This window comes from Podarcis pityusensis (assembly GCF_964106645.2).
Source record: "Podarcis pityusensis genome assembly, chromosome: 2".
NCBI classification, from domain to species: Eukaryota; Metazoa; Chordata; class Lepidosauria; order Squamata; family Lacertidae; genus Podarcis; species Podarcis pityusensis.
The window spans coordinates 10,010,568-10,028,515 of record NC_138029.1 but is presented as its reverse complement, the minus strand read 5'-3'; the positions used below and the strand labels follow the sequence as shown (position 1 = coordinate 10,028,515).

The 17,948-nt window shown below is 45.5% G+C and overlaps 3 protein-coding genes across 4 annotated transcripts; all 3 read right to left on the bottom strand.

Moving 5' to 3' along the window:
- Nucleotides 1–616: 616 nt before the first annotated feature.
- Nucleotides 617–6,440, bottom strand: LOC308471902 (thiol S-methyltransferase TMT1A-like). Of its 2 annotated transcripts, XM_080996203.1 has the most exons (3): nt 6,348–6,440; nt 3,222–4,029; nt 617–1,179 (listed from the first exon to the last, which is right to left on the bottom strand). In XM_080996203.1, the coding sequence occupies exons 2-3, from the start codon at nt 3,720–3,722 to the stop codon at nt 943–945; spliced, it is 738 nt and encodes a 245-aa protein (XP_080852329.1). In that variant the 5' UTR covers nt 3,723–4,029; nt 6,348–6,440; the 3' UTR covers nt 617–942. The 2 variants fall into 2 exon arrangements, with proteins under 2 accessions (XP_080852329.1, XP_080852330.1); XM_080996204.1 differs by lacking the exon at nt 6,348–6,440 and having other exon boundaries at nt 3,222–4,371.
- Nucleotides 6,441–6,507: 67 nt separating this feature from the next.
- Nucleotides 6,508–11,555, bottom strand: LOC308471899 (thiol S-methyltransferase TMT1A-like). Its single transcript, XM_080996195.1, has 2 exons — nt 10,782–11,555; nt 6,508–8,001 (listed from the first exon to the last, which is right to left on the bottom strand). The coding sequence occupies exons 1-2, from the start codon at nt 11,283–11,285 to the stop codon at nt 7,765–7,767; spliced, it is 741 nt and encodes a 246-aa protein (XP_080852321.1). The 5' UTR covers nt 11,286–11,555; the 3' UTR covers nt 6,508–7,764.
- Nucleotides 11,556–13,928: 2,373 nt separating this feature from the next.
- Nucleotides 13,929–17,553, bottom strand: LOC308471903 (thiol S-methyltransferase TMT1A-like). Its single transcript, XM_080996205.1, has 2 exons — nt 16,777–17,553; nt 13,929–13,973 (listed from the first exon to the last, which is right to left on the bottom strand). Exons 1-2 carry the CDS (start codon nt 17,278–17,280, stop codon nt 13,959–13,961), a joined length of 519 nt encoding a protein of 172 aa, XP_080852331.1. The 5' UTR covers nt 17,281–17,553; the 3' UTR covers nt 13,929–13,958.
- Between the last annotated feature and the right edge of the window lie 395 nt (nt 17,554–17,948).

Here is a 17,948-nt window from a genome sequence, read left to right as displayed (position 1 = left end):
GTCATAAAAAATATATCAAAGTGGGTTGCAGCAATAAAACAACCATACAGCAAAAATGATAAAGTTAAATACTGACATCAATTAACTATTGCTGAAGTAGGCAACTTTTGAACTGGTTCCTGTACCAACCCATTTACCAGCATTTTTATCAACAAAAATTTGTAACAGCTACATTACAAACACACCTTCACTTCTTAATATAGGTAACCATATATAGGGTCAGACTTTTTGTCCAACTCTGCCCATGCTCACTATGCTGCCAGAGGTCTTGGACAATATTTTCCCCATGCCACCTGCAATTGGGTCCTAGCAGGAAGCCCAAGGATTGCACCTTGTACTCTGTCACTGAGCGAGGGTCCCTTCCCCACCAGTTCATCTGCCATGGCTCTGCCCCTCACAGTCCTGGAATTGTTTGAAGCAAGTGGTGAGAATTCCCCAATCTCTACACCCCACTCAGATAATATTTAGGTGCCTGTCAGTAAAAGCTTCACCAGCTGATTTCTGCAGATCAAATCAGCACAAGCTGGCCAGGCTGATTTCTTTTTCTGGCCAGTTAGCAATGCTATGTGTTTACACATATTTTTTGGGAGAAAAAAGCATGCAGAGAACGTTAAAATGGTGTCTTAGTAGTGCTTTAATTTGAAGTTAATTGATTTAAACAAGCTGTCGTTGACTATATTCTAAGATTTTCCCAGTCTGCTCTGCACTTTAGAAAGTAGAACTGAATTCCTTTCAGAGAAGGAAACTTCCTTTGAAATGTGTATATAAAAGGAGAAGCCTTAGCATGTTTACTCAGAAATAAAAATTCCCTGAGTTCAGTGGAGCCTTCTCCCAAGTAACTGAGCATACTACTGTATTGCAGTCTGACACAGGAGCTGAACTCAGTGGAACATATTTTTCAGTAAACATTCATCTGATTGGATTGCACTGGTGAATTGAGAATTATTTTACAGCATAACCAATTATATGTGGCTGAATCGGTGTCCAGTGTAAGGGGACGTATATATGTTGCAGCTTTACATCTGAGAAATTTGCTTTGTCAAGGTCACTCCAGATCTCTCTTGTTAAGCAGCATCCGTCAAAGAGAAGTTTCCATGTTGGGAAGAGAACTTGCTGCCAAAAGTAGCACCAGCTTGAATGGTCTGCAGCCACGTGTTCCAAGAAATAAAATGCTCCACCCTAAAGGAAAGGAGGAGACCATTTGAACAACAAGTATTTCAGGGAAACCAAGAGTGTAGGATGTTTTGTGCATGATATAAGACCACTTTCAGTGCCTTAAAATCAATTTCACCAGGTATTTATTTTCCCCAAAATCTGACCGACCTACTTGTGCTTTGCTTCTTCCTTGCATAAATACCTGCAAAAATGTCAATATTCCAGTAGTTCGAAGGTCTAAGAGCTCCTACATATGTATGTTATTACAATCTGTTGCAAGCTGCATTGAGGATCATTCAGTCAAAAGGCAAAATATATATCTTCTGAATGAATATTAGACTTGGGGCATTCGCAAACATGTAAGCCCAAGGGCTGATTACCTGCCACTAGCAATATCCCTTCTGTCTGACAGGGAAATTTAGTACAAGGTTGGGGTCCGTAGTCAGGGGTCCCAAAAGGAATGCCAAATAGACACAGTCTTCAGTGAAGCTTTAGGCCTTTGTCAAAAGGAACATATACAAAGTCAGTCTGGTAAGACAAATGTCTTCTAAAGGTTGTATAGTTACTTACAACCTTTCATCAACCTTGCATACTGGGTGTTCATCAGTATGCAGATGATACCCAGCTCTACCTCTCTTTCAAATCAGAACCAGTGAAGGCAGTGAAGGCCCTGTGTGAGTGCCTGGAGGCGGTTGGAGGTTGGATGGCGGCTAACAGATTGAGGTTGAATCCTGACAAGACAGAAGTACTGTTTTTGGGGGACAGGAGGCGGGCAGGTGTGGAGGATTCCCTGGTCCTGAATGGGGTAACTGTGCCCCTGAAGGACCAGGTGCGCAGCCTGGGAGTCATTTTGGACTCACAGCTGTCCATGGAGGCACAGGTCAAATCTGTGTCCAGGGCAGCTGTTTACCAGCTCCATCTGGTACGCAGGCTGAGACCCTATCTGCCTGCGGACTGCCTCGCCAGAGTGGTGCATGCTCTGGTTATCTCCCGCTTGGATTACTGCAATGCGCTCTACGTGGGGCTACCTTTGAAGGTGACCCGGAAACTACAACTAATCCAGAACGCGGCAGCTAGACTGGTGACTGGGAGCGGCCGCAGAGACCACATAACACCGGTCTTGAAAGACCTACATTGGCTCCCAGTACGTTTCCGAGCACAATTCAAAGTGTTGGTGCTGACCTTTAAAGCCCTAAACGGCCTTGGTCCAGTATATCTGAAGGAGCGTCTCCTCCCCCATCGTTCTACCCGGACACTGAGGTCCAGCACTGAGGGCCTTCTGGCGGTTCCCTCACTGCGAGAAGCCAAGTTACAGGGAACCAGGCAGAGGGCCTTCTCGGTAGTGGCGCCTTCCCTGTGGAACACCCTCCCACCAGATGTCAAAGAGAACAACAACTACCAGGCTTTTAGAAGACATCTGAAGGCAGCCCTGTTTCGGGAAGCTTTTAATGTTTGATGTATTATAGTATTTTAATATTCTTTTGGAAGCCGCCCAGAGTGGCCGGGGAAGCCCAGCCAGATGGGCGGGGTATAAATAATAAATTATTATTATTATTATTATTATTATTTCCTTGGCTCAGGGATCGCATAAATCCATACCCGCCGACATTTATCCGATGAAAATAGGGACCTCCTAAGGAAACGTGGGACATTCCGGGATCGAATCACAAACCGGGACGGCTTCTGTAACTCTGGGACTGTCCCTGGAAAATAGGGACACTTGGAGGGTCTGCAATCCTAGGCATTTTATTCAGAAGCAAAGTCCCATTTAGTTCAATGGAGCTTACCTCCCGATAAGCGTGCTTACAATTGCACTGTAACACATAGCTACCTACCAGGCCTGTTCAGAGCTTGTCTGAGGTCTGTGGTGGGAGTCTTGTTATTGGCATGACAGCGTAAGTTTGGGAGACCCTGGCGAGGGCCCCCATGCCATCTTTGAGGTCTGGGGCAAGTGAACCCTGCTGCTCCCTTCCTTTGCATCGGCCTGCTGCCTACTACACTCCTCTAAAATTGCATCTCTACCCCACCATGTCTCTTTTGCTGCCCTCTCCCCCTCAAATACTCACCGGCTTGAGGACCCTGCAGACTTCGCTCAGAACACTTTGAATGTCCCGCACGGAGCAGAGGACCAAAGTGGAAACGACGACATCGACGGAAGAATCGGCCACCTCCTGCAGATTCTCCGCCGGGGTCACCAAGAAGCTGTCAAACTGAAGGTGCTGGTTCTGGCCCATGCTTTTGGTTAGACTCCGTTGAAAGTGGGGGTTGGGGTCTGTACAGGTGACCCTGCAGTTGGCCGGGAAGAACTGGAAGTTGGAGCCCGTGCCGGTTCCTATCTCCAGCAGCCGCAGCTGCCCCGAGGGGCCTGCAAACTCCAACAAGTTGCGGAACAGCTCTTGTTTCTGCCTTGACATCTTCTTGTTGTAACTGGGTGCAAACTTCTCCATGAAGGCCGGGAAAATCTTCTTGCAGTAGGGCTGCCATACGCCCAAGTACGACAGCACGTATATGGGAAGGGCTAGCAGCTGGAGACAGAGACGGAGGCAGAAGACCAGGGCTGTTGCCATTTCAGCTCCTCTAGCCCAGTCTCGGATCTTTCGCCCTCTTTTTCCCTCGGAAGTCCAGAAGCAGGGGAAATAGCTTTGAATTCTGTGCAAACGTCGATATAGCCTGTCTTGGGAAAGTTAGGACACAGATGGCTCTCTTTCCTCTATCATCGCTTAGTTCCAGTGCAAATCTCAAAGCAGGGTTGTGGACGAGGAAGCTGCAAACTTCTTGCTAGGTTCAGGAACTTCCTAAGGATCACGTTACCCACTGACTTCCTCATTCAGCCTGAGCCTTTTGTTTTGACTGTCAAAAGCAGTCTTTGGCAATCTGCCAGAAGGGAAGGGAAGGAGGGTGACTGTGTAACTCTTTCTCCTCTGGCGTTCTGAAGCGCAAAAGCAGTTTATTTGTTTTTTTGCTTAACCCACAGCTTACTCAGATTTCTCTTACCCGTCACACATGTACACATGAGTGTGTACATATCTGTGTGAGGGGGAATAACTTGGGAAGGGCCTGGAGCTGGGGGCAGAGAGATATGAAGGCACACCTGTTTAGGGAAGTTTTTAATGTTTGATGTTTTATCATGTTTTAAATATTCTGTTGGTAGCCTCCCAGAGTGGCTGGGGAAACCCAGCTAGATGGGCAGGGTATAAATAATAAAAATAAAATCATTATTACCTGCATTTTCCATTCAGAGGCAGCTTAACCCAAGGGTTTATTGGGGGGGGGGGAGAGGGGTTAAGAAAAAAATCTGTGGAGGATATAATCACATAACTGATTAACATGTAGCCAAATCTTAAGTGTTTAGAACAAGATACCCTCAAACATTTATCTGATGAAAATACAGACATCCTATTTAATAATAATAATAATAATAATAATAATAATAATTTTTCTCATTTATACCCTGCTCATCTGGCTGGGTTGTCCCAGCCACTCTGGGCCACTTCCAACATATATAAAAACCTAATTAAACATTTAAAAAACTTCCCTATACAGGGCTGCCTTCAGATGCCTTCTAAAGGTTGTATATTTACTTATCTCCTTGGCTCGAGGGTCCCGTAACTCCATACCCTGCAATATTTCTCTGATGGAAATAGGGACGTGCTAAGGAAAAGTGGAATCATATCAGAAACCGGGATGGCTTCTGTAAATCTGGGAATGTCCCTGGAAAATAGGGACACTTGGAAGGGTCTGGAACAATTTGTTCCTCCTCTAACTCATCCAAGTTGTTCAGCTCAAGTATGTACAGTTCTCTCTCTCAAAGCAGCCTTGCGATTTCTCCCCATAGCTTTCCCTTGATGTCTCTGCAACCTTTTGCCCCTCAGGCAGGGATCGGAAGACCTACCTTCTCTGCTCCTGTTTTATGGAGAGTTCTTTTGTGCAAAGGATGGCAGTTACAACGGCGGTCATTTGGGGCTAAGGGTTGCCATGAGCCAGCTAGTTTGGCAAATGTAGCATCAGGATGAAAGGACCTTTCAAGGAAAGTTCAGTTTAACCCCACTGTTCGCCAACTCAATGCCCAACACCCCCCCAAAAAAGGCACTTTAATTACTGGATTGTCTGTTCTGTCGAGACATAATCCCTCCTGTTCTGCAGCCCCATTTTGCACCTGTTTTCATCTTCACCCTCCTGTCCATAGCTTCTTTTCTGCCTCCTTTTCTGCAGCCCCACTTATGCTCAGACCACACTCATAGTAACTGCCTGAACCTTCATCCCCCGTCCCATGCCTCCTGTTCCCTCCTTTTCACTTTCACCCCTCTTTCCTCCTCTATTTTTTCAAACTCCCCTTGCACCATCCTCATTCCCATGGCTCCTCAACCCTCCTGTTCTGCAGATATGTTACTGTACTCTTAAGAGGAATGGAACCTTAACAGCAAATCTGCCAGTTTGTTCAGTTAGAGAAGGCTGTGTGGAGAAGGGAAAGCCTCTCATGCCCCCTTCCTTTCCCGGCTGCTGCACAACAGCCCTGCAGTGCTGCCAGTTGAGTCTTAAGTCTCCACCAGTTGCTGCCACCACCACCCAATAAGGGGAGCAGGTGGCACTGTGGTCTAAACCACCGAGCCTCTTGGGCTTGCCGATCGGAAGGTCGGCAGTTCCAATCCGCTCAATGGTGGTGAGCTCCCATTGCCGTGTCCCAGCTCCTGCCAACTTAGCAGTTCGAAAGCACACCAACACAAGTAGATAAATAGGTACTGCTGCAGCAGGAAGGTAAATGGCGTTTCCGTGCGCTCTGGTTTCCGTCACGGTGTCCGTTGCACCAGAAGCAGTTTAGCCATGCTGGCCACATGACCTGGAAAGCTGTCTGTGGACAAACGCCGGCATCTTAACCGTCTGGGGGTCCTTTACCTTTCTACCTTTTACCACCAGCCTCATTTTTAGGCATCACCCACAGTCCCAGAACCCAAGAGGGGGGGGGGACTGGGGCTGCACCAAAGCAATTCATTTTTTTATTTGAAAAAAAAAAGACTCCTAGCCACTGCACCCCGCACTCCTCACCTGCACACAATGTAATGGGGAAAGGGGGGCTAACTTCCAGCTGCCTTATCCCATTCCAAGATCAAAGCAGCTCCACCCACCCACCCACATCTTAAAGCCCTGGAACACTGGGACCAATGCATCCCCCATTTCCCAGACCATTCGCTTACACGTTGCTCACAGTGTAAAAGCAGCCCACGCTCCCCAAGTCTTTCCAAGATCAAAGAAGAATGTGCTGGTTTCTTACAACGCTGATCCTCAACATTCAAATTAGCATGAATTCCATGCACATGGGGATTCCAGAATCCTGAGGTTGGTTACTGCACACACTTAAGCGGTCAAAAAGTGAAGCTTTATTAGAAATAAAAGGCAAGGGGAAGCAGGTAGAGGAAGCAGAATACAAAAATAAACCAAAGCGCTGCAGGACAGGGGGTCACCAAACTTTCTGAGGCTGAGCTGTGGCGTGGCGTGGATTGGAGTGGTTTCCCTGGGTGCAAAATTTTAACACCCAGTGCTGCTTCAATACAGCTGTCTGCTTTCATCAGTGGACTCTGTTGAAGACGACTTCTCCATGTGAACCAGGAAGTGACCTCTTCAGACAACGGAACGACTCTTCTTATCTCTGCAGCTGCCATCTCCTGGGTGACACGGATGCCATGAGGCATATATACCTGTTTCCCTCCATCCCACCCACTCACCCCCTCCACGCAGCCACAGGCGCTGGCACGCCACGCTCTGCCACTGAGCCTGAGGGCACATTAGCAAACCTGATAAGCTGTTGTGGGCACACTCCACAACCTGTTATACCGGTTGCAGTAAAATGTTGCTCTTTTTTAAAAAATATTTTTTAATTAAATTTCCCATTTTAACAATCCAATCAAATCACATTAAATATTCCAAATTATACAATTAAATATCATATAGTCCAAATATTCTGCCAAATTTTAAATTTTTAGTGGGACTTCCCATGCTTCAAGTTCGGGGGGGGGGCTCTGATCATCTCATATCTCTGCTGCCTTGAGTTTCTAATAGTTCCTTTAAATCTTCCTGTTGTTAACCTTCAGTAAAATGTTGCTTTAAGTGCAGGGAAGGGACTCCGTGGATTTTAGGAAAGGCCTCTGTTAGCACGCGTGTGCCTGCAAGCACCACACTGGCAGCACCTGCAATAGGAACCTCTCAATAATCTTCCAAATTAAAAAGAAATTCTGTTTAAGGTAATCAACAATGGCTGATATCCCAACCTTCATGGGGACCAGATGCTTCCAGGGAGAATAATAATGGTAGTTCATGCATGGTCACGTGTAAGTGAATGAGGCAAGCCCAAGCTATGTGTTATGGCAACGTTCACATCTGCATGGGAGAAGCTGGATTGTGGAAAGTGAAGGTAGCTGGACAGTCTGTCAAATGGAAATAAAAAATGGATTGACAATAACATACATGTGTGTGCATCCAATTACAGATTGCGCAAGAGGTTCACAGGCCATAGGTGACATAGTGATGGGCTGTGCTATAATTCTTATGATTAGGTTCTACACCCCAACCCAGAGACACCTGCGTGGAGATCTTGTTCAGAAATTTATTTCCAAGCTACTTTACAGCATAACCTATGATATGCGGCCTAATAGGGGGCCATTTTAAAGGGGCATCTATGTGCCGTAGCTTCAGCTCTGAGAAGCCAGCTTTTTCCAGGACTTTCCAGGTTTCTCTGGTCATGTGGCACCCGTCAAACAGACATATCCAAGTTGGATCATAGATCTGCTGCCAGAAGAGAGTCCAGCTGGAAGGAGCACCTGCAACGTGTTCTAGGAAGAAGTAAGCGCCACCCTGGAGAAAAAGAAATGAATGCATATAAGTTACTTTCTATTCTCCTTTGGATTTCCTCAGATATTCCTTTGCATAATCAGCGCTAATGGTATCAGAGTGCTGTTAATTTTTCATGGCAACAGCCACTGCCTCCCTGAATTCTGTCCTGAATCTTCCCACATTCAGCTGCATTGGATGGCTTTGGGGTTCTAGTCTTATGAGAGGAACACAGACTGCTCAGTGGGTTAGAGCATGGTGCTGAGAATGCCAAGGTTGCAGGTTCGATCCCTGTACGGGACAGTTGCATATTCCTTCCTTGTAGGGGGTTGGACTAGATGATCCTCAGGCTCCCTTCTAATTCTACAATTCTATGATTTCTCTGTCTGCTTTCTCCATTCCGAGCATAACATTACACATCTCCATATTTGCCTTTTCTCACAGCTGCTACAAGCTGGGTCAACCTCTTCACCAAACTATCTGCTATGGCTGCAAAGTCTCATCCCTGGTCACTTACCACCAATTTAGGATTCCTGAGGTTATACGTGATTTTATTTTTATTTATCACCCCCAAATCACTCTACACTTGATTATTTTGAACTTCATTGGCCATTTTAATGCCCATTCGCTCAGCTTGGAGCAGGAGTGCCAACTTGAATAAAATATTGCGGAAGGCCAGGTATGCCCCTCCCCATATAATCAACCACAAGAAGTAGTACACAGACACACTCCATTTTAATCGTATTGCCCATCACCTATGGGGGTTCCCGGCCCCCTCAAATATTTTATTCGTGGGGTCAATGGGACCTCGGCCCCTAGGAGTTGGTTCTATGGTTTGGAGAAATCCTTTTGGAGCTTTTCACAACCGCTTTTTGCCAACGTGAAAAATTGTCAAACCTGACCCCAGTTCAGTCCTTGGACATGTTAATGATTAATAGGTTGAGTTTAAGGGCTTGTTTCTCAAATAACTGATTGTGAAAACTGTAAATTCAAGTATACTGTGAACTGGTATGTAAACTGTTCAAAATTCCGAAGTTTATTTATGTTGGGTGCTTTTAGGATTGTGAACTGGGGTAACTAACTAACTTTTTGGGCCCAAGGTTGCAGTCATGCTTAGCAAACCCTTTGAGAGCTGCATGCCAATGCTGAGAAAGACCAAAAGTCAGTATGGATCCATACAGATGTAAGAGTTGCAAAGGGGAGCTATCCCTTTTCCTGGTGAGGGCAATTGACATCCTCATCAGGCCACCGGGCTTGAAGGAGAGGTTTAAATAACTTCATCCACCCTAGTACCCTGGCAGGTATTTAACTAAGTAGACCTATTGAAATCACGGTAATCACGGTGACTAAGAGAGGTTCATTCATTTTAATAGGTCTACTCTGCACTTAATGCTACCTTATTTTATTTTTTGTGGCAGCTGTCCAAATTGGTCGTGTTGCAGGGAGAAAGATAATAACTGTTTGGTCTGGATCATGTCCCTATGCTAAGAGCCCTAGATTTACGTCCCGGTTTCTGATTTGATCCTGGAATGTCCTGCTTTTCCTCAGTCCCTATTTTCATCAGAGAAATGTTGGAGGATATGGAGTTATGTGACCCCCAAGCCAAGGAAATAAGTAACTATACAACCTTTAGAAGACATCTGAAGGCAGCCCTGTATAGGGATTTAAAAAAAAATATTTTATGTTTTATTATGTTTTTATGTATGTTGAAAGCAACCCAGAGTGGTTGGGGCAACCAATAATACAATTGCTGCTGTTGTTGTTTAATAGGATGTCCCTATTTTCATCAAATAAATGTTGGAGGGTATGGGATCTGTCACTAGAGTCAGTTAACAGCTTAGCCAAGGGTGATTTTGTGTTTGCCCCCGACTTTGCCAGTTTCATTGGTAAGCAGAGATGGAAGATGTCAAAGAAATCTCAGTGGGTGAAACAGATACATTTTACTCACTATACTTCGAAAGGAAAGAGAGGCTATAATGTGTTTAAAAAGCCATTCCCAGACATGAATCATTCTATTTTTCTTTTTTTTAAAAGGCGGGGGGGGGGGGATCGGCACAAAACAAATGCAGAGAGGCTGAAATGTGAGGAGGAGAAATAATAATTATTATTTATTTATTTATTTATTTATTCATACATACATACAGGTTTCCCCAGCCACTCTGGATAGCTCCCAACAGAATATTAAAAACACGATAAAAGATCAAACATTAAAAACGTCCCTAAATAGGGCTGCCTTGAGATGTCTTCTAAAAGTTTATTTCCTTGACATCTGATGGCAGGGCGTTCCACAGGGTGGGTGCCACTACCGAGAAGGCCCTCTGTCTGGTTCCCTTCACTGCTCTCGGAGCTGGATCTCAGTGTCCGGGCTGAACGACGGGAGTGGAGAGGCTGCTTCAGGTATACTGGGTCTTCCTGCCCAACCCTCTTATCAGTTTCAACATCAGAGACAAGCATGTTTAAAAATTTGCTTTGGTCTTTCACAAGTGCGCAACAACAACGGACAATATAATAAGAGCCATGTCTAGGATCTGTCTAAGGTGCCCTCAATGACACAGAGTGTGGGATTGTTTCTTCCTAACTTTAGTTAGGGAGAAAAGCAAGGGAGTGATCCCAACATTTGCAACTTATGAGAATGTAAATAGCTCAGAAGCAAATTGGTTTACGCAGGAACAACAAGGGATCTGAATCCATCTACCTGCATTTGTGATTCCCCAACGGATATAGAATTGACTAACACCCGAGAATACACATGCCCCTGCAGTTACTGAATTGTCCTTGTTCTTCCCATGGCGTGAGCTACTTACCGGTCTCAGCACCCGTAGGATTTCTTTCATAACTTGCTCTGGGCTCTTCACAGAGCATAGCACTGTCGTTGAAACCACCACATCCACCGATGCAGCTGGTACCTGGTGCAGGTCCTCTGCCGGAGCCACCAAACAGCGTTCCACCTGCACGTGTGGATTTTCAGCCAGGCTCTTGTTGTAAAACTTCTGGAAGTTGGGGTTCGGATCAGTGCATATGATTTTGCATCCCGTGATGTAGAACTGAAAGTTGGTGCCAGTTCCTGCACCAATCTCCAACAGTGTGAGGGCCCCCGTAGGACTGGCAAAGTCCTTCAGGTTGCTGAACATTTCCTTTTTCTTGTCAGACATGTGCTTGTTATAATAGATGGATGCCACAGACATGAAGCAGGGGAATAACTTCTTGCAAAGTGGTTCCCAGATACCCAGATACCACAGCAAGTAAACAGGGAAGGCTAATATCTGGACGCAGAACCTGAGCAGGACAACTAGGCATGTTGCTTCCATGTTAGCAGGAGGGCAGAAAACAGCAAAGCCAGAGGAGAAGAGAAAGTCAGTTGCAGAGTCTCGAGGGTGAGGCAAGAGGACGTTGGGCGTCCTGTATTTAAAGACTCTGACCCTCCTCCGAATTGGCAACAATCAAAACACCCCAGCAACCCAATTTAACCAATTATGCCTTGGGTTATCCAAATCTTCCCAGCAAGAACAGGATGACTTGTATCCCCCAACCACAACATGTGCTCTCTGTTAGGGAGAACACGCTGTGCCAGAGCCCTTGGCAGGGACCACATTGGCTGTGAGATCTCAAAGGGTGGAGAGGGATATTGCTCATAAACTAAACACTCTCTCTCTCTCTCTCTCTCTCTCTCTCACACACACACACACACACACACACTCACCAATAACCTTGCCCCTGTCAGAGGGAACGTAAAAACTGTATTTGCTGTCTTTAAGAGGGAAATAATCTCATTTAGGGGGTATTCTAACACATTATTGCAGAAGTACTCCACGGTCCTAAATGCCGGATTTACGTATAAGCTAAACAAGTTATAGCTTAGGGCCCCATTGTCTTGGAGCCCCCCCACCCCCCAATTTGAAGGAAACAAAACTTGTACATTTCCAAAATATAAGATAAAAAACAAATAAAACAAAACACACATACACCAACACTGTTTTGTGATGTGTAGACTTTAAGTGCAGGGAAGGGACTCCGTGGGTTTCAGGAAAGGCCTCTGTTAGTACGCGTGTGCCTGCAAGCACCACACTGGCAGCACCTGCGATAGGAACCTCTCAATCATCTTCCAAATTAAAAAGAAATTCTGTTTAAGGTAATGGACAATGGTGTGGTGTAGTGGTTAAGAGCGGTGGACTCGTAATCTGGTGAACTGGGTTTGCTTCCCCGCTCTTCCACATGCAGCTGCTGGGTGACCTTGGGCTTCCCACACTTCTATGAAGTCTCTCAGCCCCACTCACCTCACAGAGTGTTTGTTGTGGGGGAGGAAGGGAAAGGAGATTGTTAGCCGCTTAGAGACTCCTTAAGGGGAGTGAAAGGTGGGATATCAAGTCCAAACTCTTCTTCTTCTGATATCCCAACCTCCATGGGGATCAGATGCTTCCAGGGAGAATAGTAATGGGAGTTCATGCATGCTCACGTGTAAGTGAATGAGGCAAGCCCAAGCTATGTGTTACGGCAACGTTCACATCTGCATGGGAGCAGTTGGATTGTGGAAAGTGAAGGTAGATGGAGAGTTTGTCAAGTGGAAATAAAAAATGGATTGGCGATAACATACATGTGCCACAGGGTTCTGTCTTGCGCCCGGTCTTATTCAACATCTTTATCAACGACTTGGATGATGGACTCAGGGGCATCCTTTAGAAGACATCTGAAGGCAGCCCTGTATAGGGATTTTTAAAAGTGTTTTATGTTTTATTATGTTTTTATGTATGTTGAAAGCAACCCAGAGTGGTTGGGGCAACCAATAATACAATTGCTGCTGTTGTTGTTTAATAGGATGTCCCTATTTTCATCAAATAAATGTTGGAGGGTATGGGATCTGTCACTAGAGTCAGTTAACAGCTTAGCCAAGGGTGATTTTGTGTTTGCCCCCGACTTTGCCAGTTTCATTGGTAAGCAGAGATGGAAGATGTCAAGGAAATCTCAGTGGGTGAAACAGATACATTTTACTCACTATACTTCGAAAGGAAAGAGAGGCTATAATGTATTTAAAAAGCCATTCCCAAACATGAATCATTCTATTTTTCTTTTTTTTTAAAGGCAGGTAGGGATCGGCACAAAACAAATGCAGAGAGGCTGAAATGTGAGGAGGAGGAATAATAATAATAATAATAATAATAATAATAATAATAATAATTTATTCATTCATTCATACATACAGGCAGTGGCGTAGCGTGGGGGGTGCCGGGGGGCCGGCCGCACCGGGCGCAACATGGGCGGGGGGCGCGCTCGCACTAGCAGCTCTCTGCCCCTACTAAAATCCACGGTTTAGGGAGCCCGCGCTCGCTCGGCTTGGCGAGGAGGTCGCGGAAGGGGGAGAGCGAAGCCTTCTGCCGCGGGCAAAAAAAGGAGAGGAAGCCGGGTGGGCGGGCGGGCGGGCTGGCTGGTGGGGGTCTGGCTGCGCCTCCTGCTGCCGGTGCAGGGCAAGGCAAGCAGAGCGAGGAGGAGAGAGAGGGGAAGGGGGGGGGAAGCAGCTAGGAAACGCTGCGGTGTGGAGGAGGAATCAATTAAGGAGAGAAAGCGAAAAGCCTTGGAGAAAGGGAAAAAAGGAAAGAAAAGAGGCAGCTCCAGGAGAGCGCGGGGAAAGAGAAGCCTCGCTGCTGCTGCTGCTGCTGCTTGGGAGAGTAAATTACTGTACTTGCCTTGCCCCGGGTTAGGGGGCGCAAATTACTTGCCTTGCCCCGGGTGCTGATAACCCACGCTACACCGCTGCATACAGGTTTCCCCAGCCACTCTGGATGGCTCCCAACAGAATATTAAAAACACGATAAAAGATCAAACGTTAAAAACGTCCCTAAACAGGGCTGCCTTCAGATGTCTTCTAAAAGTTTATTTCCTTGGCAGGGCGTTCCACAGGGTGGGCGCCACTACCGAGAAGGCCCTCTGTCTGGTTCCCTTCACTGCTCTCAGAGCTGGATCTAAGCACCTGCAATGTGTTCTAGGAATTAGAAAGCGCTACCCTGGAGAAACAGAAATGGATGCATATAAGTTACTTTCTATTCTCCTTTGGATTTCCTCAGATATTCCTTTGCATAATCAGCGCTAATGGTATCAGAGTGCTGTTAATTTTTCATGGCAACAGCCACTGCCTCCCTGAATTCTCTCCTGAATCTTCCCACATTCAGCTGCATTGGATGGCTTTGGGGTTCTAGTCTTATGAGAGGAACACAGACTGCTCAGTGGGTTAGAGCATGGTGCTGAGAATGCCAAGGTTGCAGGTTCGATCCCTGTACGGGACAGTTGCATATTCCTTCCTTGTAGGGGGTTGGACTAGATGATCCTCAGGCTCCCTTCTAATTCTACAATTCTATGATTTCTCTGTCTGCTTTCTCCATTCCGAGCATAACATTACACATCTCCATCATTTGCCTTTTCTCACAGCTGCTACAAGCTGGGTCAACCTCTTCACCAAACTATCTGCTATGGCTGCAAAGTCTCATCCCTGGTCACTTACCACCAATTCAGATTCCTGAGGTTATACGTGATTTTATATTCATTTATCACCCCCAAATCACTCTACTCTTGATTACTTTGAACTTCATTGGCCATTTTAATGCGCATTCGCTCAGTTTGGAGCAGGAGTGCCAACTTGAATAAAATATTGCGGAAGGCCAGGTATGCCCCTCCCCATATAATCAACCACAAGAAGTAGTACACAGAAACACTCCATTTTAATCGTATTGCCCATCACCTATGGGGGTTCCCGGCCCCCTCAAATATTTTATTCGTGGGGTCAGTGGGACCTCGGCCCCTAGGAGTTGGTTCTATGGTTTGGAGAAATCCTTTTGGAGCTTTTCACAACCGCTTTTTGCATCAACCAACGTGAAAAATTTGGTATCATTGTCAAACTTGACCCCAGTTCAGTCCTTGGACATGTTAATGATTAACAAGTTGAGTTTAAGGGCTTGTTTCTCAAATAACTGATTGTGAAAACTGTAAATTCAAGTACCGGTACACTGTGAACTGGTATGTAAACTGTTCAAAATTCCAAAGTTTATTTATGTTGGGTGCTTTTAGGATTGTGAACTGGGGTAACTAACTAACCTTTTGGGCCCAAGGTTGCAGTCATGCTTAGCAAACCCTTTGAGAGCTGCATGCCAATGCTGAGAAAGACCAAAAGTCAGTATGGATCCATACAGATGTAAGCGTTGAAAAGGGGAGCTATCCCTTTTCCTGGTGAGGGCAATTTACATCCTCATCAGGCCACTGGGCTTGAAGGAGAGGTTTAAATAACTTCATCCACCCTAGTACCCTGGCAGGTATTTAATTAAGTAGACCTATTGAAATTACAGTAATCACGGTGACTAAGAGAGGTTCATTCATTTTAATAGGTCTACTCTGCACTTAATGCTACCTTATTTTATTTTTTGTGGCAGCTGTCCAAATTGGTCGTGTTGCAGGGAGAAAGATAATAACTGTTTGGTCTGGATCATGTCCTTACGCTAAGAGCCCTAGATTTACGTCCCGGTTTCTGATTTGATCCTGGAATGTCCTGCTTTTCCTCAGTCCCTATTTTCATCAGCGAAATGTTGGAGGATATGTAGTTATGTGACCCCCAAGCCAAGGAAATAAGTAACTATACAACCTTTAGAAGACATCTGAAGGCAGCCCTGTATAGGGATTTAAAAAAAAATATTTTATGTTTTATTATGTTTTTATGTATGTTGAAAGCAACCCAGAGTGGTTGGGGCAACCAATAATACAATTGCTGCTGTTGTTGTTTAATAGGATGTCCCTATTTTCATCAAATAAATGTTGAAGGGTATGGGATCTGTCACTAGAGTCAGTTAACAGCTTAGCCAAGGGTGATTTTGTGTTTGCCCCCGACTTTGCCAGTTTCATTGGTAAGCAGAGATGGAAGATGTCAAAGAAATCTCAGTGGGTGAAACAGATACATTTTACTCACTATGCTTCGAAAGGAAAGAGAGGCTATAATGTATTTAAAAAGCCATTCCCAGACATGAATCATTCTATTTTTCTTTTTTTTAAAAGGCAGGGGGGGATCGGCACAAAACAAATGCAGAGAGGCTGAAATGTGAGGAGGAGAAATAATAATTATTTATTTATTTATTTATTTATTTATTTATTCATACATACATACAGGTTTCCCCAGCCACTCTGGATAGCTCCCAACAGAATATTAAAAACACGATAAAAGATCAAACATTAAAAACGTCCCTAAACAGGGCTGCCTTGAGATGTCTTCTAAAAGTTTATTTCCTTGACATCTGATGGCAGGGCGTTCCACAGGGTGGGTGCCACTACCGAGAAGGCCCTCTGTCTGGTTCCCTTCACTGCTCTCGGAGCTGGATCTCAGTGTCCGGGCTGAACGACGGGAGTGGAGAGGCTGCTTCAGGTATACTGGGTCTTCCTGCCCAACCCTCTTATCAGTTTCAACATCAGAGACAAGCATGTTTAAAAATTTGCTTTGGTCTTTCACAAGTGCGCAACAACAACGGACAATATAATAAGAGCCATGTCTAGGATCTGTCTAAGGTGCCCTCAATGACACAGAGTGTGGGATTGTTTCTTCCTAACTTTAGTTAGGGAGAAAAGCAAGGGAGTGATCCCAACATTTGCAACTTATGAGAATGTAAATAGCTCAGAAGCAAATTGGTTTACGCAGGAACAACAAGGGATCTGAATCCATCTACCTGCATTTGTGATTCCCCAACGGATATAGAATTGACTAACACCCGAGAATACACATGCCCCTGCAGTTACTGAATTGTCCTTGTTCTTCCCATGGCGTGAGCTACTTACCGGTCTCAGCACCGGTAGGATTTCTTTCATAACTTGCTCTGGGCTCTTCACAGAGCATAGCACTGTCGTTGAAACCACCACATCCACCGATGCAGCTGGTACCTGGTGCAGGTCCTCTGCCGGAGCCACCAAACAGCGTTCCACCTGCACGTGTGGATTTTCAGCCAGGCTCTTGTTGTAAAACTTCTGGAAGTTGGGGTACGGATCAGTGCATATGATTTTGCATCCCGTGGGGTAGAACTGAAAGTTGGTGCCAGTTCCTGCACCAATCTCCAACAGTGTGAGGGCCCCCGTAGGACTGGCAAAGTCCTTCAGGTTGCTGAACATTTCCTTTTTCTTGTCAGACATGTGCTTGTTATAATAGATGGATGCCACAGACATGAAGCAGGGGAATAACTTCTTGCAAAGTGGTTCCCAGATACCCAGATACCACAGCAAGTAAACAGGGAAGGCTAATATCTGGACGCAGAACCTGAGCAGGACAACTAGGCATGTTGCTTCCATGTTAGCAGGAGGGCAGAAAACAGCAAAGCCAGAGGAGAAGAGAAAGTCAGTTGCAGAGTCTCGAGGGTGAGGCAAGAGGACGTTGGGCGTCCTGTATTTAAAGACTCTGACCCTCCTCCGAATTGGCAACAATCAAAACACCCCAGCAACCCAATTTAACCAATTATGCCTTGGGTTATCCAAATCTTCCCAGCAAGAACAGGATGACTTGTATCCCCCAACCACAACATGTGCTCTCTGTTAGGGAGAACACGCTGTGCCAGAGCCCTTGGCAGGGACCACATTGGCTGTGAGATCTCAAAGGGTGGAGAGGGATATTGCTCATAAACTAAACACTCTCTCTCTCTCTCTCTCTCTCTCTCTCTCTCTCACACACACACACACACACACACTCACCAATAACCTTGCCCCTGTCAGAGGGAACGTAAAAACTGTATTTGCTGTCTTTAAGAGGGAAATAATCTCATTTAGGGGGTATTCTAACACATTATTGCAGAAGTACTCCACGGTCCTAAATGCCGGATTTACGTATAAGCTAAACAAGTTATAGCTTAGGGCCCCATTGTCTTGGAGCCCCCCCACCCCCCAATTTGAAGGAAACAAAACTTGTACATTTCCAAAATATAAGATAAAAAACAAATAAAACAAAACACACATACACCAACACT